Source organism: Pristiophorus japonicus, chromosome 8 (genome assembly GCF_044704955.1).
Source record: "Pristiophorus japonicus isolate sPriJap1 chromosome 8, sPriJap1.hap1, whole genome shotgun sequence".
NCBI classification, from domain to species: domain Eukaryota; kingdom Metazoa; phylum Chordata; class Chondrichthyes; family Pristiophoridae; genus Pristiophorus; species Pristiophorus japonicus.
The window spans coordinates 239080022-239106538 of NC_091984.1; the positions used below are offsets into that span (position 1 = coordinate 239080022).

General features: G+C 48.9%; 1 protein-coding gene across 3 annotated transcripts in view; it reads left to right on the top strand.

Moving 5' to 3' along the window:
- LOC139269082 (syntaxin-2-like) overlaps positions 1-26517 on the top strand; it is a 78383-nt gene that overhangs the window by 41346 nt on the left and 10520 nt on the right. For all 3 annotated transcript variants that reach the window (XM_070888143.1, XM_070888144.1, XM_070888145.1), the window contains exons 4-8: positions 3395-3469; positions 6816-6889; positions 9534-9642; positions 20799-20872; positions 24010-24147. In XM_070888143.1, the coding sequence (XP_070744244.1) occupies positions 3395-3469; positions 6816-6889; positions 9534-9642; positions 20799-20872; positions 24010-24147 (470 nt within the window). The remainder of the gene's footprint in view (positions 1-3394; positions 3470-6815; positions 6890-9533; positions 9643-20798; positions 20873-24009; positions 24148-26517) is intronic.

The window sequence follows — 26517 nt, forward strand, 5'->3', positions numbered from 1 at the left end:
ATACAAACATTAACACTCTGGTGGCCTGAGGCCGCCCCGTCCCCTGGCCGAACGGTCTGAAGCTTCGCAGCTCGAAGGCTGCTGCTGCTGCTTTGCACAGGTAGGAAAATTAATGTATTTTTTATTTGCTTTATTTATCATTTATTATTCAGGGTGGCTCTTTATTTGTATGTGAGACTGTTGAATGCTTGTAAAATTTAATTACTTCCCTCCCCTCCCCCCCTCGTTCCTTACGCCTGACTTCTAAGTGTAGGCAAGGTTTTTCTGAGCGCGCAAAAATCTACACTTACTCCATTCTAAGTTAGTTTGGAGTAAGTTTTCGCTGCCTAAACTTGCAAAACAGGCGTAAGTGGCCGGACATGCCCCCTTTTGGGGAAAAAAAAAATCTGTTCTAAAATGAAACTGTTCTATCTCAGAACTGGAGCAAACTAAATGCCGAGAATTGCAATTTCTAAAATGCTCCATTCTAAATTAGTTTTATCAAAAAAAATAGCAGCTCAGGCTGAAACTTGACCCCTTTCTTCTGAATTCCAATGAGTAGAAGCCCAACCTGCTCAACCTTGCTTCATAAGTCAACCCCCTCATCTCCGGAATCAACCGAGTGAACCTTCTCTGAACTGCCTCCAATACAAGTATATCCTTCCTTAAATACAGAGACCAAAACTGTATGCAATACTCTAGATGTGACCTCACCAATACCTTAAATAGCTGTAGTAAGACTTCTCTGCTTTTATACTCCATCCCCCTTACAATAAAGGCCAACATTCCATTTGCCTTCCTGATCACTTGCTGCACCATGTGCTATCTAAATACAATTTGTTGCTGCTGTCGGCCTCACTCCTTCCTCTTGTTAACCTGCCCACCGTGTGGATGATTTAATTTTTTCTATTCGTTCTGGGATGTGGGCATTGCTGGCAAAGCCGGCATTTATTGCCCATCCCTAATTGCCCCTTGAGAAGATGATGGTGAGCCGCCTTCTTGAACCGCTGCAGTCCGTGTGGTGAAGGTGCTCCCACAGTGCTGTTAGGGAGGGAGTTCCAGGATTGTGACCCAGCGACGATGAAGGAACGGCCGATATATTTCCAAGTCAGGATGGTGTGTGACTGGGAGGGGAACGTGGAGGTGGTGGTGTTCCCATGCGCCTGCTGCCCTTGTCCTTCTAGGGGGTAGAGGTGGTGGGTTTGGGAGGTGCTGCCGAAGAAGCCTTGGCGAGTTGCTGCAGTGCATCTTGTAGATGGTACACACTGCAGCCACGGTGCGCCGGTGGTGGAGGGAGTGAGTGTTGAAGGTGGGGGATGGGGGGCCGATCAAGCGGCTGCTTTGTCCTGGATGGTGTCGAGCTTCTTGAGTGTTGTTGGAGCTGCACTCATCCAGGCAAGTGGAGAGTATTCCATCACACTCCTGACTTTGATAGACAAGGTACATTGTGTCATCTGCCCTATCAAACCACTTGTGCATTAAGTACTTAACCTTCCAGAGAGATGGTAAGATGAAATGTGCCTATTGTCTCCTGACCCTGACTCAAATGATGTTTGGGAGATGGGGAGCTGACGTTTAAAGCTGCTGTAAATACAAGTTGTTATTATTTACTTTAATATAGTAAAACATCCCAAGGCACATTACAGCAGTGTCACAAGACAAAACAGATAAATTTGACATCGAACTACAAAAGAAGAAATTAAGGCAGATAACCAAAAGCTTGTTTAACGAAGTAGGTTTTGAGGAGTGTCTTAAAGGAGGAAAGAGAGGTTTAGGGGAGGGAGTTCCAGAGCTTGGGGCCCAGGCAGCTGAAGGCACGGCCACCAATGATAGGGCAGATAAAAGGAGCCAGAATTTGAGGAGCGCAGACATCTTGTGGGATTGTGAGGGAAAGAAGTTTGAACATTATTTGAAAACGAGATTTTCAGCTGGTTATTGTCCTGGTTTCTGTAACAGATTCAGTTGCATAAAGCAATCATTTGTAGTCTGATTTGATTTAGTTCTGTATCAAATAGGATTGTTTATGGATTCCTGGTTAAAATTGGAATTTAAATAATTTGCTATTTCTTGGTCCTTGGATTTTATGCAACCAAAAGTACTGTAAATGGCTGATTAAAGCTAGTCATGCTGAAACTAGCTGTGTGTAATGGGCTGGATGAAATTGGGTCTTGTCACTGCGAGCTGTCGTCGTCTTTTGTACGGCAGTAACAAAGCAAATCAAACGTCAGTATCCCAGGTCGGATATCCAGGCCAAAGCTCCTGGTGTAACAGCGTGGATATTCTGTAGGCTGCCTGTGAATTCCCTCTGAGGGCAGTGCTCAATGATGTGCTCCAGGGTCTGATTAGGAGCTCCACAGTCACATGATGGAGATGCTTTAATCTCCCACCCATGGAGAAGGTGGCAGCATCGACCGTGACCGGTTCTGAGGCGGTCGATGGTTGCCCACTGTTTGCGAGGAAGGTTTGATCCTTCAGGTTGTACCGTGAGATCCTCGATCAGGAATCCATTCTGTATGTCGCAGTTCTTCCGAGCATTTTGCCATCGGTCATCGACGCGGAGGGGAGAGCGCTGAAGGGCTTCGGCGACGGTCCAGAATGGCCGGGTTGGTGGGAGGTTGTTCCAGTCGGCCTGGATCGGCATGTTTGTGCTGGTGTAGTGCTTGTATTTTCTGTCAAGCCCGTGTGGTGGCTGGTGTGCAACGGCCACCCCACATTAAAAGAATTCACACACCGGCATCTTCCACCCTTTAACATGAAGTTCGGGATCAGGCCTGCATTGGTCTCATCAGGCATCTTCAAACTCATTTTCGGGTGGGAACAAGTTATCCTTGACTCCGGGGGACTGCCTAAAAAGTAGTAGTTGTATTCTCTGGAGGCTGAATAGTCAGGGTGTAGGTGCACTGTCGGAGGTGCCGTGTTTCGGATGAGACGTTATAAACCAAGGCCCTGCCTGCTCTCTCAGGCAAACATAAAAGATCCCATGGCACTATTTCGAAGAAGAGCAGGGGAGTTCTCCCCGGTGTCCTGGGGCCAATATTTATCCTTGACCAACATCACTAAAAAAGATTATCTGGTCATTATCACATTGCTGTGTGTGGGAGCTTGCTGTGTGCAAATTGGCTGCCACATTTCCCACATTACAACAGTGACTACACTCCAAAAGTACTTCATTGGCTGTAAAGCGCTTTGGGATATCGTGAGGTTGTGAAAAGCGTTGTATAAATGTAAGTCTTAATGAATAAATAAATAGTGTTACAGATAATTGAATTTGAAAACAAAATGAAGGCCGATATTAATAACTCATTGCGAAGTATTTTCTTCCTTTGCAATCTAAATGGCCGTTTAACATTTTGATTCCAATATTTTTATTAGCTTGGCAGTTCATTCAAAACTTTGTGTTTTTCCTTTTAAAAAGAAACTAAAGAAGAGCTCGAAGAGCTTACACTCGCTATCAAGGGAACGGCAAACAAAGTCCGGAACAAGCTGAAGAGTAAGTGTTTCCAGATGGCTCAGTGAGAGATTGTGTACATCTATCGGTAACCAGAGGACACAGATTTAGTGATTGGCAAAAGCACCAGAGGCAACGTGAAGACTTTTTTTACTCTGCGAGTTGTTGTGATCGGGAACGCGCTGCCTGAAAGGGCGGTGGGAGCAGATTCAATAGTGACTTTCAAACCGGGAATTGGATAAATACTGGAAGGGGAAGAAACGATAGAGCTTACTGGGAAAGAGTGGGGAAGCAGGATTAATTGGATCACTCTATCAAAGAGCTGACACAGGCATGATGGGCGAATGGCCTTCTGTACGGTACATGGTCTCGCCCTCTCTCCCAAGTGAAATCTCTCCCTCCACTTCATGGCTTCCTCACGTATTTAATGACTGACATTGTGTTGATACTATTCCCAGACGTACGTGCAGTTCAGGAGCAAAGATTTGTTTTCCTCCTTCCCCCACCCCTAACGCAGGAAAGAGGTACCAATAACGGAGACATCACACAGAGAATATCCTGTTGCCAGCAGACCGAGGTATGCTAATTGCTGTCACTCTGGGGGTTGTGAGTGTTACCCCAACACTCGCAGGCTCTGGTAATATGAGGATTATAGGAACAGGAGGAGGCCATTCAGCCCCTCGAGCCTGCTCCGCCATTCAATCAGATCATGGCTGATCTGCGATCTAACTACATATACCCGCCTTTGGCCCATATCCCTTCATACTTTTGCTTAACAAAAAATCTATCCGTCTCAGATTTAAAATGAACAATTGATGGAGCACCCATTGCCATTTGCGAGAGAGTTCCAAACCTCTACCACCCTTTGTGTGTAGAAGTGTTTTTGATTTCACTCCTGAAAGGTCTGGCTCTAATTTGTAGACTGTGCCCCTAGTCCAGACTCCCCAACCAGCGGGAACAGTCTACCCTCTCTGTTCCCCTCAATATCTTGGCATGTAAGGAGCCGAGGTGTGGGCCACCTGCCCTCGCCTGTCTTAGAGTGGGCTAACACCCTTCTCTTCCCCGACCAGCACTTGTGCTGGTGATAAGATCCTTGCATCCCGAAGGACAGTTTATAAATTGAATGTGTCTCGTTTGTTGAAATCGATCATTTGCTATTTGGCATTGTCGTGAGTTTTGTTTTCACATTGAGTAGTTTTTCTTGTCCTTCATGTTCTGTTTCTCAAAAGCCGTCTTCATGTAACCTTGGTAACAGATCGAAAGCTTATTCATGGTTAAGATCCTGTCACAAGCTGTGTCACCAGATAGTTGGAGGTGAGGAGGACCATTCTGCCCATATTCATTTGTCTATTTAGAAGCACCGAATCCCGGAATCGCCACAGCTTTGACTTTGATTAAATGGCCTTTCACGAGGAGCTGTTGTCAAAGGCCCTATAGAAGTCAGTGCATTGGGCTCCATTTATTCTGCATGGAGACTAATGGGCATTGTTGGCCTGTTTCCAATCTCCTGTTAAATGGTATGTTGGCCTTTATTACAGGAGGATTTGAGTATAAGAGTAAAAACGTCTTACTGGAATTATACAGGGCCCTGGTGAGACCACACCTTGAGTATTGTGCACAGTTTGGGTCTCCTTACCTAAGGAAGGATATACTTGCCATAGAGAGAGTGCAACGAAGGTTCACCAGACCGATTCCTGGATGGGGGGATTGTCCTATGAGGAGAGACTGAGTAGACGAGGCCGATATTCTCTAACATTTAGAGGAATGAAGTGATCTCATTGAAACATACAAAATTCTTACAGGGCTTGACAGGGTAGATGCAGGGAGGATGTTTCCCCTGGACTGGGGAGTCTAGAACCAGGGGTCACAGTCTCAGGATAAGGAGTTGGTCATTTAGGACTGAGATGAGAAATTTCTTCACTCGGAGGGTGGTGAATCTTTGGCATTCTCTACCCCAGAAGGCTGTGGATGCTGAGTCGTTGAGTATATTCAAGAGAGATCGATAGATTTTTGGATGTTAAGGAAATCGAGGGATATGGGGCCAGTGCAGGAAAGTGGAGTTGAGGTCGAAGATCAGCCAAGATCTCATTGAATGGCGGAGCAGGCTCGAGGGGCCGAATGGCCGACTCCTGCTCCATGTTCTTGTGTTACCTCCCCAGCATTCGGAGTCCCTCATAAAAGTCAGTGCCGAACTCACCACTCTGCGATGTACGGTGTCTAACCCCGCTGTGTTGTTCGAGTCCTTCTGCCTGTTTAACACTTCCATCTCATAGTGAAGCTCTATCTGTTGAGGGGGGGATGAGTTATTCATGCCTTCCCTTGTGATCGCTTGATCATTCAGAATATTCAATATCCTGAGCTCCCCCTCTGTCTTTATTCAGTTTCCACCTTGCCTCTGACTGCCCCCTCAGTGTTGTACTGAAAGACTTGTTACTGTTGTATTCAGTCCCAGCCACCAACCTTTTCTTTGCTCAGTCTCCACCCTTCTGAACATCCGTTTTACATTTCTTCCACCTTTGGTTCCCCCCAGTCAGCCCTCTCCCCTTTCCTCTGGACATGTGAGGTCATTTTTCATGTTCACCTTATTAATTGGTTCATTATTCTGGTTTAGATGACAATTTGGCCTAAGTTTCTGATATTTATCCGACACGCTCAGCATTGAACACTCTTTATGTGGGTGGATAACAAGCCTGACATAATTCCTAGCTTTGTCTTTTACTGATTTTCAGCCATAGACCCCTGTACCACAAGGTGCACATGTTGCAGCATTCTGCAATCTCACACACTAATAATCTGGTTTTAAATGTTCTATTATATTAATGATTTTTCGCCTTTTCAAGATTGAACACCCCGAAGTTTACCCTGTCCTTCCTCATAGCTGGGACCTCCAAGGCTCACGAGGTCCTCGTCTCTGGACTGCCTGCAATGAGTGCCTTGTCTCTGGACTGCCTGCAATGAGTGCCTTGTCTCTGGACTGCCTGCAATGAGTGCCTCGCTTAATTCCCAGTGACCAGACCTGGGCACGGTATTCCAGCTGTGGTCTGCCCAGAGCACTGGATGTTTTAAACATGACTTCCTCGAACTGGATTCTGCTCTTCTGGCTCCGTGTTTGTGCTCTGCTTTGCATTGGTTGGATATACTGAGTCTCTCTCAACCCTGGCCATTCCATTGCCGTTCATGGGCTCCAGCCCCATCCATAAAGTACAATTATTGACCATTGCTTTCCTCCTGCTGCCCATAGGTCTGTATTAAATCTGCCATGGCTCTGCCCACTTGTGTTATGTCCAACTCCTGCTGTCCGACCACACATTAACGTGTATCTTGGGTGTCACTGGTCCTATTTTGCTTGATGCTAAACAATGATCCGTGCCTTTTATTTTAATTGTAGTTATAGAACAAAGCATTAAAGATGAAGATGATGATAACCAAGGTTCAGTAGATTTAAGAATACGAAAAACTCAGGTACAGTACCATGTTCATGTTATTCCAAGTGGCGTAGCAACCTGTAAAATTATGCTGTTTGATTTATTTAATCTTTTGAGTCAGAAGGTTGTGGGTTCAAGTCCCACTCCAGGGATTGAGCTCATAAATCTCGGCTGACACTCCCTTGCAGTGCTGAGGGAGTGCCGCCCTGTCGGAGGGGCAGTGCTGAGGGAGTGCCGCCCTGTCGGAGGGGCAGTGCTGAGGGAGTGCCGCACTGTCGGCGGGGCAGTGCTGAGGGAGTGCCGCACTGTCGGCGGGGCAGTACTGAGGGAGTGCCGTCTTTCGGATGGGACATTAAACCAAGGCCCCGTCTGCGCTCTCAGGTGAACGTAAAAGATCCCACTGCACTATTTCGAAGAAGAACAGGGGAGTTCTCCCCAGTGTGCTGACCAATATTTATCCCTCAGCCAACATCGCAAACAGATTATCTGGGTCATTATCACAATATTGTTTGTGGGAGCTTGCTGTGCACAAACTGGCTGCCGCGTTTCCCACATTACAACAGCGACAGCACTTCAAAAGTACTTCATTGACTGTAAAGCTCCTTGGAGCGTCCCAAGATTGTGAAAGGTGCTATATAAATGCAAGTCTTTCTATTTGCATGCCTCAATGAAAGAGGCAGGAGTTCTGGACACACAAGCCAGTAATTCTTGGTCACATTTAATTTAGACAATGTGAGGAAACTGCTGTTCATTAATAAAGTGACTGGGCCAAGTCTTAATATTCAAAGCGCAGGTTTGCACATCACTTTGTTGGTTCACTCGGTTGAATCCGGGGATGAGGGGCTTGACTTATGAGGAAAGGTTGAGAAGGTTGGGCCTCTACTCATTGGAATTCAGAAGAATGAGAGGTGATGTTATCAAAACATATAAGATAATGAGGGGGCTCGATAAGGTGGATGCAGAGAGGATGTTTCCACTGATGGGGGAGACTAGAACTAGGGGGCATAATCTCTGAATAAGGGGCCGTCCATCTAAAACTGAGATGAGGAGGAATTTCTTCTTTGAGGGTTGTACATCTGGAATTCTTTGCCCCTGAGAGCTGGGTCATCGAATATATTTAAGGCGGAGAAACAGATTTTTGAGTGATAAGGGAGTAAAGGGTTATGGGGAGTGGGCGGGGAAGTGGAGCTGAGTCCATGATCAGATCAGCCATGATCTTCAATGGCGGAGCAGGCTCAAGGGGCCAAATGGCCGACTCCTGCTCCTATTTCTTACGTTCTTAACCATTTCAACAGTACCAGTCTGTGAAGATATCTTTAGACCGATGAAAGTAGAGTTTATTAAGAAGGCTGGACTTGGTGCTGTTATTTCTGGAGCAGACCTCTTATCTTGTGACTGCCCAGAATGACAGGCAGATGTTACTGCGAATGGCCCCATCAGCTCAGAATCTGGTACCCAATAATTTTTAGTTTGCATCCCTGGTTTGATTCCACCTCTCTGCTGCTGTAAGCTGGGCTACTGAGAGGGCTGGGTGTCCCTCTGGTTTGTGGGCAGCAATGGTCCATACTGTGGAGTTTCAAGTAAGAAATGACGGCAGATGGTCAAAGAGAGAGGTTTTAAGGAGCATCTTAAAGGAGAGAAGGGAGGTTTTGGAAGGGAGTTCCAGAGCTTGGGACCCAGGCAACTGAAGGCATGGCTACCAATGGTGGAGCGATTACAATCAAGGGGCCAGAATTAGGAGCGCAGACATCTCGCGGGGGGGGTGGGGGTGGCCGGTGGTGGTGGCTGGAGGAGATTACAGAGATAGGGAGGGGCGAGGGCCATGGAGGAATTGAAAACAAGGATGAGAATTTTGAAATCAAGGTGCTGCTTAACCGGGAGCCAATGTAGGTCAGCGAGCACAGGGGGTGATGGGTGAGTGGGACTTGATGCGAGTTAGGACACGGGGCAGCGAGCACAGGGGGTGATGGGTGAGTGGGACTCGGTGCGAGTTAGGACACGGGGCAGTGAGCACAGGGGGTGATGGGTGAGTGGGACTTGATGCGAGTTAGGACACGGGGCAGCGAGCACAGGGGGTGATGGGTGAGTGGGACTCGGTGCGAGTTAGGACACGGGGCAGTGAGCACAGGGGGTGATGGGTGAGTGGGACTTGATGCGAGTTAGGACACGGGGCAGTGAGCACAGGGGGTGATGGGTGAGTGGGACTCGGTGCGAGTTAGGACACGGGGGCAGTGAGCACAGGGGGTGATGGGTGAGTGGGACTTGGTGCGAGTTAGGACACGGGTCAGTGAGCACAGGGGGTGATGGGTGAGCGGGACTTGGTGTGAGTTAGGACACGGAGCAGTGAGCACAGGGGGTGATGGGTGAGTGGGACTCGGTACGAGTTAGGACACGGGGGCAGCCGAGTTTTGGATCACAAGTTTACGTAGGGTAGAATGTGGGAGGCCAGCCAGGAGTGCGTTGGAATAGTCAAGTCTGGAGGTAACAAAGGCACGGATGAGGGCTTCAGGGGCCGTGTATAAAGTTTAAATCAAAGTTGCATGTATCTTGAGTTGTTCAAGCTGTCGGATCTTGGTGTCCTGGGCAAGACATCGGTTCAGAATGACCATTGCAGGGTCTCTGCTTATATAAATACCATTAATGAGGGTCATTAAAACATTTTCCTCCCCTTTACGTTTCAGCACTCGACTCTGTCCCGGAAGTTTGCGAATGTGATGACCAAGTACAACGAGATCCAGATCTTGTTCCGGGAACGCAGCAAAGGCCGGATTCAGCGACAGCTTGAGATCAGTGAGTGAATCTTAGCGAGGCATTGGCGCGTTACCTCGGCAACGTGTCCTGAGAATCCCAGGCCGACACCACGAAACCTTGGCTTTCTGAATCCCCTCTTGAATACGACAGCTAAATTTAATGTATGACAAACAATGGGACAGAACACGAGTTAAACCCTGAACCTCGTGTTTGATGAAGCTTTTGTGTGACGTTGGAATTCAAAAATGTGCTCCAGTTGTACAGGTGCCTCGGTCAGACCACGTCCGGCGCATTGCGTTCAGTTCCGGGCACCTCATCTCGGGAAAGATTATGTTGGCATTGAAAAGGGGGAGCAGCGCAGGTTCAGCAGAATGATACCGGGGCTAAAAGGGTTAAATTATGTGGACAGATTGTATAGACAAGGCTTGTGTTCCCTTGAGTTTAGACGGTTGAGGAATGATCTAATCTAGGTGTTTAACATGATAATGGGATTTGATTCGATGGTGTAGATTGAGGGAAACTATTTCCTCTGGTGAGGGGGGGTCCAGAACAAGGGACACGACCTTAAAATTAGAGTCAGGTCGCTCACTGAAATTAAGAGGCAATTTTTCTCACACACGGTGGAGGAATTCTGAACCCTCTTCCCTCAAGTAAGTTGGGTAAGGCTATCGGGGGTGAGGGAACCAAGGTGGCTTGATGGAGTTAAGATACAGATTGAATGGAACAAGCTCGAGGGGCTGAATGTCCACCTCCTGTTCCGGTTCCCCATGTTCCATAAAGTGCTTATTATTTTGGAGAAGTTGTCAAATTTGGCTCAATAAATGCCCAAGGGGAAAGGCTGGTGGGCACACTACGGTTTTGTTTAAAATTTAATACCAGTCACCACAAACTTAACTGGTCATCACATTATTCCATGTTTCCCATGACATTGTGTGATTCCAGTGTGTGGGGAAAGTGTAACAGGACAAGGTGCCACAAGTAATGGCAGCAGCCTTCCTGCAGGTTTAAGTGTAATCTTCCCAAATAGTCATCAGTAATTCGCAGAAGTAATTTCCTTCGGAAGCCATGGCATTCAGTCCTCTCGCACTGCAATGGAATATTCTCCCTGACTCTCTTAGGAAGAGAATTGAAGACTAAAGGGCTGGACTTTCGGCTCTTCTGCGCCCCGTGTTTTGCCCCGGAGCAGCGGCAATAGCGGGGGTGAGGTTCTGGGCAGGCGCTCAGCCTGCAGCGCCCCACGGCGATCCCCGGGTCTGGTTTAGCCTCGGCGCGGAGCAGCACCGCCCGGAAGAGCAGCGTCCGGTGTGTGTGCAATCCCCCCCAGTCGCGAAACCAGCGCGAGTTTGGTCTTTAGCTCGGGAGTTTCCCACCCTAGCGCTCCGAGAGGTGTACAACGCCTCCCTTATACTGCGCCCCCTGACCCGGGGCCCAGCCGCCCAAACTTACCCACTGAGGCGCAAACTGTTCCCGGGCGCTAACTTTACCGCCCCGCCGCCATTACCGCCCCGAAAACATCAAAGCCGGAAATCCAGCCCTGATTTATTTTTGAAATCCTGGGCCCTGGCAGAAACTTGTGTAGAAGCCTCTGTGTGTGATCTGGGTGCTGCTGGCAAGGCTAACATTTATTGCCTGTCCTTAAACAACTGAGGTACAGTTCAGGGTCAACCACATTGCTGTGGGTCTGGAGTCACCTATAGGCCCAGACCGGGTAAGGACGGCAGATTTCCTTCCCTAAAAGACATCAGTGAACCAGATGGGTTTTTACGGCAATCCGATAATTTAATGGTCACCATTCACTGACACGAGCTTTTTATTCCCGATTTATTTAATTAACTGAATTTAAATTCCCCAGCTGCCGCGGTGGGATTTGAACTTGTGTCTCCGGATCATTAGTCCACGCCTCGGGATTACTGGTCCAGTGACATAACCACTGTTCCCATTTTGCTTCCCTTTTGAGCTCTGGGATGATAATTTCCGTGAAATTCCTGCTGCGATGAGCTGATGAAGCTTGCTTCACCCTCCGAAGGGAAACAAGATGTTTGAGCCAACATGAAGCTGGGTCTTGGAATAACCTGTGGACAGTAGTTTCCTACTCGAGGACATTACAGTGCCGTGTATCAGAGTTCAAGGCATCAGGGGGATGCAAGATAACACAAAAATTCACTAATATTCACTGTCCAGGCAGACAGGAAGCAAAGAGTAGGAGTAAATGGGGACTTTTCAGAATGACAGGCAGTGACTAGTGGGGTACCGCAAGGTTCTGTGCTGGGGCTCCAGCTGTTTACATTGTACATTAATGATTTAGACGAGGGGATTAAATGTAGTATCTCCAAATTTGCAGATGACACTAAGTTGGGTGGCAGTGTGAGCTGCAAGGAGGATGCTATGAGGCTGCAGAGTGACTTGGATAGGTTAGGTGAGTGGGCAAATGCATGGCAGATGAAGTATAATGTGGATAAATGTGAGGTTATCCACTTTGGTGGTAAAAACACAGAGACAGACTATTATCTGAATGGTGACAGATTAGAAAAAGGGGAGGTGCAACGAGACCTGGGTGTCATGGTACATCAGTCATTGAAGGTTGGCATGCAGGTACAGCAGGCGGTTAAGAAAGCAAATGGCATGTTGGCCTTCATAGCGAGGGGATTTGAATACAGGGGCAGGGAGGTGTTACTACAGTTGTACAGGGCCTTGGTGAGGCCACACCTGGAGTATTGTGTACAGTTTTGGTCTCCTAACTTGAAGGACGTTCTTGCTATTGAGGGAGTGCAGCGAAGGTTCACCAGACTGATTTCCGGGATGGCGGGACTGACATATCAAGAAAGACTGGATCAACTGGGCTTATATTCACTGGAGTTCAGAAGAATGAGAGGGGATCTCATAGAAACGTTTAAAATTCTGACGGGTTTAGACAGGTTAGATGCAGGAAGAATGTTCCCAATGTTGGGGAAGTCCAGAACCAGGGGTCACAGTTTAAGGATAAGGGGTAAGCCATTTAGGACCGAGATGAGGAGAAACTTTTTCACCCAGAGAGTGGTGAACCTGTGGAATTCTCTACCACAGAAAGTTGTTGAGGCCAATTCACTAAATATATTCAAAAAGGAGTTAGATGTAGTCCTTACTACTAGGGAGATCAAGGGCTATGGCGAGAAAGCAGGAATGGGGTACTGAAGTTTCGTGTTCAGCCATGAACTCATTGAATGGCGGTGCAGGCTCGAAGGGCCGAATGGCCTACTCCTGCACCTATTTTCTGTGTTTCTATGAGACATTACAGTTACGCGGAGAGACCGGAGATGCTGGGGTTGTTCTCCTTGGAGCAGAGAATGCTTAGTGGAGATTTGCTACAGGTGTTTAAAATCATGAAGTGTTTAGATAGCGTAAATCAAGAGAACCTGTTTCCAATGGCTGAAGGGTCGATAACCAAAGTGTGCAGATTTAAGGTGATTGGCAAAAGAACCGGGGGGGGGGGGGGAGATGAGGAAAAAACTGTTTACGCAGTGAGATTTGGAACGCGCTGCCTGACAGGGTGGTGGAGACAGATTCAATAGTCACCTTCAAAAGGGAATTGGATAACTACTGGAAGGAGAAAAAATTGCCGGGATATGGGGAAAGAGTGGGGAGTGGGACTAACTGCATTACTCTTTGATCGAGCCGGCACAGACTGGATGGGCCAAGTGGCCTCCTGCTGTACTATTGTATGATGTTGGATAAATGAGTTAATTGCACCGTTGCATTGCCACTGGAGGAGAGATTGACACCAGCTGAGGTGCAGGGCCCACTTGCTGTAGATATTGCAAGCTCGCTCTACACACGCTAAGTTACTGGTTAAATGTTACAGTATGGAATTGGGTGCAGAGAAAGATGGCCCAACCTCGAGGTGAGCCCGAAGCCAACCTGCTGTTCTTCCTTTCGACAGATTACTACTGTAGGGAGAATTGTTCGTAACATTGGAGAACAAATGATGGATGATAATTTCAGTAATACTCCACCTCAATTTTTCATTGTCTGGAACTTTTTTTAGTAATAGTGTCGGCCGTGGCTCTGGCCTCTGGGTTAAAGTGTTGTGGGTTCAAATCCCACTCCAGAGACTTGAGCACAAATCTAGGCTGACACTTCAGTGCAGTGTTGAGGGAGCGTCGCACTGTTGGAGGGGCAGTACTGCCGGAGGGGAGGGGCAGTGCTGAGGGAGCGCCGCACTGTCGGAGGGGGGGGTGGTGAGGGAGCGCCGCACTGTCGGAGGGGGGGGTGGTGAGGGAGCGCCGCACTGTCGGAGGGGGGGGTGGTGAGGGAGCGCCGCACTGTCGGAGGGGGGGGTGGTGAGGGAGCGCTGCACTGTCGGAGGGGGGGGTGCTGAGGGAGCGCTGCACTGTCGGAGGGGCCGTCTTTCGGATGTGACATTACACCGAGGCTCCATCTAGTTTAATAAAAACGCCCCAAAGCGATTCACTGGAGTGATTATCAAGCAAAATTTGACATCGAGTTACAAAGAGGTATTTGAACAGGTGACCGAAAGCTTGTTTAAAGAGGTAGGTTTTAAGGAGCAACTTTAAAGGAGAGAGGAGGCGATGTTTAGGGAGGGAGTTCCAGAGCTTGGGGCCCAGGCAGCTGAAGGCACGGCCGCCAATGGTGGAGTGATGGAAATCCGGGATATGCAAGAGGGCAGAATTAGAGGAGCGCAGACATCTCTGGGGGTGGGGGGGTAGGGCTGGAGGCTGTTAGAGAGATAGGTGGGGGCGGGGCCATGTATTATATGATTTTTATACTTATGATATTTCCAAACATAATATTGTTTCTGCATTTACTGGTCTGTGCGTGGTTTGTGTTTTCAATGGACACACCCCGATTACACCCTGACCCCATCGACCCATCACACCTCGATTACACCCTGACCCCATCGACCCGCTCACACCCTGACCCCATCGACCCATCACACCCCGATTACACCCTGACCTCACCGACCCATCACACCCCGATTACACCCTGACCCCACCGACCCATCACACCCCGATTACACCCCGGGCCCACCGACCCATCACACCCCGATTACACCCTGACCTCACCGACCCATCACACCCCGATTACACCCTGACCCCACCGACCCATCACACCCCGATTACACCCTGACCCCATCGACCCATCACACCCCGATTACACCCCGGGCCCACCGACCCATCACACCCCGATTATACCGAGCCCACTGACCCGCTCACACCTCGATTATACCGAACCCACCGACCCGCTCACACCCCGATTACACCCTGACCCCATCGACCCGCTCACGCCCCGATTACACCCTGACCCCACTGACCCGCTCACACCCTGACCCCACTGACCCGCTCACACCCTGACCCCGCTCACACCCCGATTATACCGAACCCTCCGACCCGCTCACGCCCCGATTACACCCCGGGCCCACTGACCCGCTCACACCTCGATTATACCGAACCCACTGACCCGCTCACACCCCGGGCCCACTGACCCGCTCACACCTCGATTATACCGAACCCATCGACCCGCTCACGCCCCGATTACACCCTGACCCCACTGACCCGCTCACACCCTGACCCCACTGACCCGCTCACACCCTGACCCCGCTCACGCCCCGATTACACCCCGGGCCCACTGACCCGCTCGCACCCTGACCCCACTGACCCGCTCACGCCCCGATTACACCCCGGGCCCACTGACCCGCTCGCACCCTGACCCCACTGACCCGCTCACGCCTCGATTACACCCCGGGCCCACCGACCCGCTCACGCCTCGATTACACCCCGGGCCCACTGACCCGCTCACGCCTCGATTACACCCCGAGCCCACTGACCCGCTCACGCCTCGATTACACCCCGGGCCCACTGACCCGCTCACGCCCCGATTACACCCGGGCCCACTGACCCGCTCACGCCTCGATTACACCCGGGCCCACTGACCCGCTCACGCCTCGATTACACCCCGGGCCCACTGACCCACTCACGCCTCGATTACACCCCGGGCCCACTGACCCGCTCACGCCTCGATTACACCCCGGGCCCACTGACCCGCTCACGCCTCGATTACACCCCGGGCCCACTGACCCGCTCACGCCTCGATTACACCCCGGGCCCACTGACCCGCTCACGCCCCGATTACACCCCGGGCCCACTGACCCGCTCACACCCCGATTATACCGAACCCACCGACCCGCTCACGCCCCGATTACACCCCGGGCCCACTGACCCGCTCACGCCTCGATTACACCCCGGGCCCACTGACCCGCTCACACCCTGACCCCACTGACCCGCTCGCAAACTCCAGCAGGGCGATTAGCTTTCACACATTCCGAATCCCCTGGCATGTGGTTGCTGTGGACAGTGGGTATTTAACATGCGATTCTCAAATTCCTTGACAGACTGCACTCGATATAGAGAGAGAGAGAGAATGAAACAATTAAACGTTCGCATCGACAGCCCTCGTTAATTGAAAGAATTCCCAGTTCATTGTACGGACTCTGTGATCTCATCCGATGAGGAATGTGTGAAGTCAGGCTTCCCATAACTCGCTTGACCTGTCCCACTGTCAGCGACTGAACTCTGAGTTTCCTTCCTGTCCCTTCGGCTGTTAAAATATGTTACAGCAAAACAGAAAATCTTTGGATGTTCTGTTTAAATGGAATTGGAAATGGTTTCTAAGGAAATTTCTTGGGTGAAAATGCTTTGGGTTATCTTCCTCAGGTATTTTAATTGATCAGATATTAGTTGGCCAACAATTCATAGTAACGGAAAGTTTCCTGGCGTCAGAAAATGCCAGTATCCGGGGTCTGTAAATGCAGAGCACCAAGTATATCAATGCATCAGAACCAATTTATTGGGCATTGAACAGTCTTGTGGTCACTGGTTGTCTGGAAATTGAATGCATCAAGTACTTGACTGTGTGTGCGTATGACGTTTCAGCTCAATGACCCTTCATCAGAACTGAGAATTTACAGATGTAACTGGTTTTAAGCAAGTGCAGAGGCATGGAAAGGGGGGAGGGAAGGAAAGAACAAAAGGGGGAGGTGTGTGATAGGGTGGAGGACAGGAGAGATTAAATGACAAAGATGGGACAAATAAAGGAACAAACGCTGGGTCTAGAGCTGTAAATAGAATCAAGGAACGGTTACAGCACAGAGGGAGGCCATTCGGCCCATCGAGCCCATGCCAGCCCCCTGCAAGAGCACCTCAGCCAGTCCCACTCCCTGCCCTTTCCCCGTAGCCCTGCAGAAAAAATTTCCTTCAGGAAACCAAAACTAATTTTCTGTAACTGGCTCTGTTCTCCAAAGGTGTGATCTGAGAGCCAGCTGTACGAGAGTTAGTCCAAATGGAGCTTTCCCTTCAGGCACTCTCTTATCCTCCCCCTGCCGCTCACTGTCTCACGGGGACTGATTTAGCCGAATCAGTTGTGCGTTTTTGGGCTGCCTGGTTGGATGTGTCTCAGTCTGGCTGTGCTGATTTACAGGAGGTTCATCATTGTTTACAAAGATTATCAAAAAAGAGCAGGGGGATAGAGTATAAAAGCAGAGAAGTCCTGCTACAACTGTACAAGGGTATTGGTGAGACCACACCTGGAGTACTGCGTACAGTTTTGGTCTCCGTATTTAAGGAAGGATATACTTGCATTGGAGGCTCTGTGTCTCAATGCGAGGAGTATTCGTAATAAGGTGGACGAATTAACTGCGCAGATAGCTGTTAACGGATATGATGTAATTGGGATTACGGAGACATGGCTCCAGGGTGATCAAGGCTGGGAACTCAACATCCAGAGTTATTCAATATTCAGGAAGGATAGACAGAAAGGAAAAGGAGGTGGGGTAGCGTTGCTGGTTAAAGAGGAAATTAATGCAATAGTAAGAAAGGACATGAGCCTGGATGATGTGGAATCTGTATGGGTGGAGCTGCGGAATACCAAAGGGTAGAAAAAGTTAGTGGGAGTTGTGTACAGACCACCAAACAGTAGTAGTGAGGTTGGGGATGGCATCAAATAAGAAATTAGGGATGCGTGCAATAAAGATACAGCAGTTATCATGGGCGACTTTAATCTGCATATAGATTGGGCTAACCAAACTGGTAGCAATGCGGTGGAGGAAGATTTCCTGGAGTGTATTAGGGATGTTTTTCTCGGCCAATATGTCGAGGAACCAACTAGAGAGCTGGCCATCCTAGACTGGGTGATGTGTAATGAGAAGGGACTAATTAGCAATCTTGTGGTGCGAGGCCCCTTGGGGAAGAGTGACCATAATATGGTAGAATTCTTTATTAAGATGGAGAGTGACAAAGTTAATTCAGAAACTAGGGTCCTGAACTTAAGGAAAGGTAACTTCGACGGTATGAGACGTGAATTGGCTAGAATAGACTGGCGAATGATACTTAAAGGGTTGACAGTGGACAGGCAATGGCAAACATTTACAGATCACATGGATGAACTTCAACAATTGTACATCCCTGTCTGGAGTAAAAATAAAACTGGGAAGATAGCTCAACCGTGGCTAACAAGGGAAATTAGGGATAGTGTTAAATCCAAGGAAGAGACATATAAATTGGCCAGAAAAAGCAGCAAACCTGAGGACTGGGAGAAATTTAAAATTCAGCAGAGGAGGACAAAGGGTCTAATTAGGAAGGGGAAAATAGAGTATGAGAGGAAGCTTGCAGGGAACATAAAAACTGACTGCAAAAGCTTCCTCTCATGAAGAGAAAAAGATTAGTGAAGACCAACGTACGTCCTTTGCAATCAGAATCAGGTGAATTTATAATGGGGAACAAAGAAATGGCAGACCAATTGAACAAATACTTTGGATCTGTCTTCACGAAGGAAGACACAAATAACAATCCGCAAATACTTGGGGACCGAGGGTCGAGTGAGAAGGAGGAACTGAAGGAAATCCTTATTAGTCAGGAAATTATGTTAGGGAAATTGATGGGATTGAAGGCCGATAAATCCCCAGGGCCTGATAGGCTGCATCCCCGAGTACTTAAGGCAGTGGCTCTAGAAATAGTGGATGCATTGGTGGTCATTTTTCAACATTCTATTGACTCTGGATCAGTTCCCATGGACTGGAGGATAGCTAATGTAACCCCACTTTTTAAAAAAGGAGGGAGAGAGTAAACAGGGAATTATAGACCAGTTAGCCTGACATCGGTGTTGGGGAAAATGTTGGAATCAATTATTAAAGATGGAATAGCAGTGCATTTGGAAAGCAGTGACAGAATTGGTCCAAATCAGCATGGATTTATGAAAGGTAAATCATGCTTGACAAATCTTCTAGAATTTTTTGAGGATGTAACTAGTAGAGTGGACAAGGGAGAACCAGTGGATGTGGTGTATTTGGACTTTCAAAAGGCTTTTGACAAGGTCCCACACAAGAGATTAGTGTGCAAAATTAAAGCACATGGTATTGGGGGTAATGTACTGACGTGGATAGAGAACTGGTTGGCAGACAGGAAGAAGAGAGCCGGAATATACGGGTCCTTTTCAGAATGGCAGGCAGTGACTAGTGGGGTGCCGCAGGGCTCAGTGCTGGGACCCCAGCTATTTACAATATACATCAATGATTTAGATGAAGGAATTGAATGTAATATCTCCAAGTTTGCAGATGACACTAAGCTGGGTGATGGTGTGAGCTGGGTGATGGTGTGAGCTGTGAGGAGCATGCTTAGAGGCTGAAGGGTGACTTGGGCAGGTTAGGTGAGTGGGCAAATGTATGGCAGATGCAGTATAATGTAGATAAATTTGAGGTTATCCACTTTGGTGGCAAAAACAGGAAGACAATATTATCTGAATGGTGACAGATTAGTAAATGGGGAGGTGCAACGAGACCTGGGTGTCATGGTACATCAGTCATTGAAGGTTGGCATGCAGGTACAGCAGGTGGTGAAGAAGGCAAATGGCATGTTAGCCTTCATAGCGGAGGATTTGAGTATAGGAGCAGGGAGGTCTTACTGCAGTTGTACAGGCCTTGGTGAGCCCACACCTGGAATATTGTGTTCAGTTTTGGTCTCCTAATCTGAGGAAGGATGTTCTTGCTATTGAGGGAGTACAACGAAGGTTCACCAGACTGATTCCTGGGATGGCAGGACTAACACATGAGGAGAGACTGGATCAGCTGGGCTTGTATCCACTGGAGTTTAAAAGAATGAGAGGGGATCTCATCGAAACGTATAAAATTCTGACAGGATTGGACAGGTTAGAGGCAGGAAGAATGTTCCTGTTGCTGGGGAGTTCTAGAACCAGGGGTCACAGTCTAAGAATAAGGGGTAAGCCATTTCGGACTGAGATGAGGAGGAATTTCTTCTGAGTGGTTAACCTGTGGAATTCTCTACCACAGAAAGTTGTTGATGCCAGTTCGCTAGATATATTCAAAAGGGAGTTAGATGTGGCCCTTACGGCCAAAGGGATCAAGGGGCATGGAGAGAAAGCAGGAAAGGGGTACTGAGGTGAATGATCAGCCATGATCATATTGAATGGTGGTGCAGGCTCGAAGGGCTGAATGGCCGACTCCTGCACCTATTTTCTATGTTTCTGAGACAGTTCAGAGAAGGTTCACTCGGTTGATTCCTGGGATGAGGGGGTTGACTTATGAGGAAAGGTTGAGGAAGTTGGACCTCTACTCATTGGAATTCAGAAGAATGAGAGGTGATCTTATCGAAACGTATAAGATTATGAGGGGGCTTGACAAGGTGGATGCAGAGAGGATGTTTCCACTGATGGGGGAGGCTAGGACTGGGGGGCATAATCTTAGAATAAGGGGCCGCCCATTTAAAACTGAGATGAAAAGGAATTTCTTCTCGGAGGGTTGTAAATCTGTGGAATTCTCTGCCCCAGAGAGCTGTGGAAACTGGGTCATTGAATAAATTTAAGGTGGAGAGAGACAGTTTTTTTTTGAGCGATAAGGGAGTGAAGGGTTATGGGGAGCGGGCGGGGAAGTGGAGCTGAGTTCAGGATCAGATCAGCCAGGATCTTATTGAATGGCGGAGCAGGCTCGAGGGGCCGTATGGCCGACTCCTGCTCCTATTATGTTCTTATGGGTCACAGCTTCTGATTCAGGTTACTGATGCTCCTTTCTAATGTGTTGCTTTTTAAAGTCCATTTCTGAAGCTTTGATTTGAGTAATCTGACGATTGAGAGTGGAACTTGAATTGTGGAGGGTGGAGACGGATCGATTCATCGTGTGCACTTTGCTTTGACAGCGGGGAGGACCACCACTGATGATGAGCTGGAAGAGATGTTGGAGAGCGGAAACCCCTCCATTTTCACCTCTGATGTAAGCAAACATGCAATTTGCCTGATTTAACTTAATTTATTTTAAATATGAACAAATGTGGCGCTCCCACACACTGCACGGAGTGATAGGATGTGGTTTTATAGGCGTGACTTCCCTTCCTCTCCCTTCCGCCGTGGTTCAGTGGGTCGCACTTTCACCTGAGTCAAGTCCCACTCCAGAGACTTGAGCACGAAATCCAGGCTGAGGGAGCGCCGCACTGTCGGAGGGGCAGTACCGAGGGAGCGCCGCACTGTCGGAGGGGCAGTGCTGAGGGAGCGCCGCACTGTCAGGGGGGCAGTACTGAGGGAGCGCCGCACTGTCGGAGGGGCAGTACTGAGGGAGCGCCGCAATGTCGGAGGGGCAGTACTGAGGGAGCGCCGCACTGTCGGAGGGGCAGTACTGAGGGAGCGCCGCACTGTCGGAGGGGCAGTACTGAGGGAGCGCCGCACTGTCGGAGGGGCAATACTGAGGGAGCGCCGCACTGTAGGAGGGGCAGTACTGAGGGAGCGCCGCACTGTCGGAGGGGCAGTACTGAGGGAGCGCCGCACTGTCGGAGGGGCAGTACTGAGGGAGCACCGCACTGTCGGAGGGGCAGTACTGAGAGAGCGCCGCACTGTCGGAGGGGCAGTACTGAGGGATGCCATCTTTTGGATGAGGTATTAAACAAACGCCCATTGTGTACATAAGAGATCCTATGTCACAATTTCAAAGAGCAGGGGAGTTCTTCTGATTTGCTAAGCAATATTTATCCATCAAACTATGGTCGGAAGAATAAGCAGGACATATACTCCTTGTGAAGTAAGAGTGTAACTGGGGTTGAGAACAGAGGGATCTGAGGGACACAGATACATAAATCACTAAAAGTAGCCACACAGATTAATAAGGCCATAAAAATCGACCCAAACACTCGGGTTCATTTCTAGAGGGATAGAATTGAAAAACAGATAAGTTATGTTAAACTTGCTCAGAACCTTGGTTAGACCACACTTGGAACACTGTGCAAAGTTCTGGTTTCCATAATTATAAAAATTATACAGAGGCACTGGAGAAGATGTAAAAATGATTTATGAGGATACCAGAGCTGAGAGGTTATAACTATTGGGGAAGACTGAACAGGCTGGGGCTCCTGTCTCTAGAAAAGAGAGAGAAGGCTGAGGGGTTTAAGATTACGAAGGGGTTTGATAGAGTAGGTGTAGAGAAGATGTTTCCCCTTGTGGAAAGCTCTGGGCCATCAATATCAGACAGTCATTAATAAACCCAATGGGGAATTCAGGAGAAACTTCTTTACCCAGAGAGCGGTGAGAATGTGGAACTCGCTGCCACAGGGAGGGGTTGAGGTGAATAGTATCGATGCATTTAAGGGGAAGCTGGATAAACTCATGAGGGAGAAAGGAATAGAAGGATATGGTGATGGGGTGAGATGGAGAGGGGTGGGAGGGGGCTGGTGTGGAGCATAAACCCCGGCACGGAGCGGTGGGACCCAATGGCCTGTTTCTGAGTTGTACGAGAGATTGGGTATAAGAGCAAAGACGTCAATGCAAGTATATAGGGCCCTGTGGAGACCACACCGAGAGTATTGTGTACAGTGTCAGTCTCCTTACCTAAGGAAGGATATACTTGCCATAGAGGGAGTGCAACGAAGGTTCACCAGACCGATTCCTGGGATGGGAGGATTGTCCTATCAGGAGAGATTGAGTGGACTTGGAGGTGATCTCATTGAAACATACAAAATTCTTACAGAACTTGACAGAGTAGATGCAGGGAGGATACAGAGCTCGATAGATTTTTGGATATTAAGGGAATCAAGGGGACAGTGCAGGGAAGGAGTTGATGTCGAAGATCAGCCAGGATCTCACTGAATGGTGGAGCAGGCTCGAGGGGCCGACTGGCCAACTCCTGCTCCTTTAAATATTATGTAACAAACATTTTTGGCTGTAAATCATAGAAACATAGAAAATAGGTGCAGGAGTAGGCCATTCGGCCCTTCGAGCCTGCACTGCCATTCAATAAGTTCATGGCTGAACATGCAACTTCAGTACCCCATTCCTGCTTTCTCGCCATACCCCTTGATCCCCCTAGTAGTAAGGACTACATCTAACTCCGTTTTGAATATATTTAGTGAATTGGCCTCAACAACTTTCTGTGGTAGAGAATTCCACAGGTTCACCACTCTCTGGGTGAAGAAGTTTCTCCTTACCCCTTATCCTTAGACTGTGACCCCTGGTTCTGGACTTCCCCAACATTGGGAACATTCTTCCTGCATCTAACCTGTCTAAACCCGTCAGAATTTTAAATGTTTCTATGAGGTCGCCTCTCAATCTTCTGAACTCCAGTGAATACAAGCCCAGTTGATCCAGTCTTTCTTGATAGGTCAGTCCCGCCATCCCGGGAATCAGTCTGGTGAACCTTCGCTGCACTCCCTCAATAGCAAGAATGTCCTTCCTCAAGTTAGGAGACCAAAACTGTACATAATACTCCAGGTGTGGCCTCACCAATGCCCTGTACAACTGTAGCAACACCTCCCTGCCCCTGTACTCAAATCCCCTCGTTATGAAGGCCAACATGCCATTTGCTTTCTTAACCACCTGCTGTACCTGCATGCCAACCTTCAATGACTGATGTACCATGACACCCAGGTCTCGTTGCACCTCCCCTTTTCCTAATCTGTCATCATTCAGATAATAGTCTGTCTTTCTGTTTTTACCACCAAAGTGGATAACCTCACATTTATCCACATTATACTTCATCTGCCATGCATTTGCCCACTCACCTAACCTACCAAGTCATTCTGCAGCCTCATAGCATCCTCCTCGCAGCTCACACTGCCACCCAACTTAGTGTCATCCGCAAATTTGGAGATATTACATGTAATCCCCTCGTCTAAATCGCTTCTGAACATCACGCATTATATAAATGTGAATCCTTCCCTTGTCCTCCTCCTCTGACCGAGCTGTGGTTGATTTCCTGGGTGAGCCAGTTGAATGGTGGAAGAGCAAAGTGTTGTTGGGTCCTCACTGCCCCTTTAGCAGGTTTCTGGAGCACCCTTCGACCGTATAAACCTCGAGCAGCAGAAGGAAGCGAATAGTTTGAATCCCCGAAGATTGCAGCACTCAGCTTCTTGGTCCATTTCTTTACAGATCATATCAGACACTCAGATCACGAGGCAAGCTCTTAATGAGATTGAGTCACGGCACAAAGACATCATCAAACTGGAAGCGAGCATACGGGAGCTGCATGACATGTTTGTGGACATGGCGATGTTCGTAGAGCAGCAGGTGACGTATCTTTTTTTTTTTAAAGTCTGCGGACTTTTGTTGGCGGCCTGTTAAATCTCAAGGTTATTTCCGCAGTTGGTAAAGTGCACAGACGGTGCGTGTTGTGGAGGGTGTATAAATGGATCATTTGGTGCAGGTGATACTCGAGCGCGAGCAGAGTGAGCAATGAACGTTTTATAAGGAGCTGTTCCCTGGCGTGCGTTTTGTTTCCACGTGACGTGGGTTTTTGCTGAAGTCTAACTGAATACCAACACTTTTTACAGTTTGGGCTATCGATTTTATTTTTTTTTATTCAACCTGTTGGGTCGTTTGGGTTAGTTGTGCACCGTTTTGGTCTCCTAACCTAAGGACTTGTCATAGAGGGAGTGTAACAGAGGATCACCAGCCTGATTCCTGGGATGGGGGGATTGTCCTGTGAGGAGAGATTGTGTAGGTTGGGCCGATACTCTCTGGAGTTTAGAAGAATGAGAGGTGATCTCATTGAAACATACAAGATTCTGAGGGGGATTGACAGGGTAGATGCAGGGAGGATGTTTCCCCCGGGCTGGGGAGTCTAGAACCAGGGGTCACAGTCTCAGGATAAGGGGTCGGCCATTTAGGACTGAGATGCGGAGGAGTTTCTTCACAGAGGATTGAGCAGGAAAGTGGAATAGAGGTCGATGATCAGCCATGATCTTATTGAATGGTGGAGCAGGCTCGAGGGGCCGAATGGCCGGCGACTCCTGTTTCGTATGTCCTTGTGGAGTGACGCCTGTGAAATGGTTGCCGCCTGGACGTTGAAGAGTGGTTTGATATTCGATGCCTTGGCGCGCACAGTGGCAGCTCGGGTGTTGGTTTAAACGGTCGTTTTGACGGGGTTCCCGCAATGCTTGTGGGCAATCCCAAACCTGCACACCGCACAAACTGCGGCAGATGTGGCTACTTCAGGAACAAGTGGAGGGAATTGAAAACTCTGCCAGTGTGCGACAGTGGTCACCCAGAGCAGACCGTGGAGCGTACAACCATTCAGTGCCCCACTCTCACATACACAGGACGCATGGACAGCACTGCCCTCCACCTCTCCTGACCCAGTTATCTGCCTTAACCACCCAAATGGAGAATTGTGGTTGTCGCTGTACCACTACCATCGGCCGAGCAAGGTGACAGTCCTGGAGACGGTAACCATGGAAACAAACACCACTCACCATCTCCGCGAGTCATGAAGCTCCGAGTCATCTGTAATTAGTCCAGATTAATCGGCGTCCGAAGGAAAACTGAGCCCCAACATACTGAGAGCTTGTCCAGTACGGTGCAAAGGTTAGCAACCAAATACAAGCAATAAAACAAGAACATGCGAGAAGCACTCAGCGGGTCGGGCAACATCTGTGGAGAGAGAGAAACAATTCGTGCTTCAGCTCGATGACCCTTCGTCAGAACTGGAAGATGTTGGAGATTAACAGTTTTAAGTAAGTACAGAGGCTGGGGAGAGCAGGGACAGAACAACAGGGAACGATGGGGGGCAGGAGAGATTCATTGATGGAAGTGATAATGGGACAAGCAAAGAAACAAACGCTGGGCCTCGACCAGGTGTCAGTAGTTACAGAATGTGAGCGGTGGTTAAAGTCTAAAGTTGTTAAACTCCGGATTAAGACCAGAACATGAGATGTGTTCCTCGAGCTCGTGTTGACCATCATTGGAACTGTGTCATCGTCATAGACAGTCCCTCGGAATCGAGGAAGACTTGCTTCCGCTCTAAAAGTGAGTTCTCGGGTGACTGAACAGTCCAATACGGGAATTACAGTCTCTGTCACAGGTGGGACAGACAGTGGTTGAGGGAAAGGGAGGGTGGGACTGGTTTGCCGCACGCTCCTTCCGCTGCCTGCGCTTGGTTTCTGCATGCTCTCGGCGACGAGACTCGAGGTGCTCAGTGCCCTCCCGGATGCTCTTCCTCCACTTAGGGCGGTCTTTGGCCAGGGACTCCCAGGTGTCGGTGGGGATGTTACATTTTATCAAGGAGGCTTTGAGGGTGTCCTTGAAACGTTTCCTCTGCCCACCTGGGGCTCGCTTGCCGTGTAGGAGTTCCGAGTAGAGCGCTTGCTTTGGGAGTCTCATGCCGGGCATGCGAACAATGTGGCCCGCCCAACGGAGCTAATCGAGTGGTCAGTGCTTCGATGTTGGCCTGATCGAGAACACCGACATTGGTGCGTCTGTCCTCCCAGGGGATTTGCAGGATCTCGCGGAGGCAACGCTGGTGGTATTTCTCCAGTCCTTTGAGATGTCTGCTGTATATGGTCCACGTCTGAGCCATACAGGAGGGCAGGTATCACGACAGCCCTGTAGACCATGAGCTTGGTGCCAGATTTGAGGGCCAGGTCTTCAAACACTCTCTCC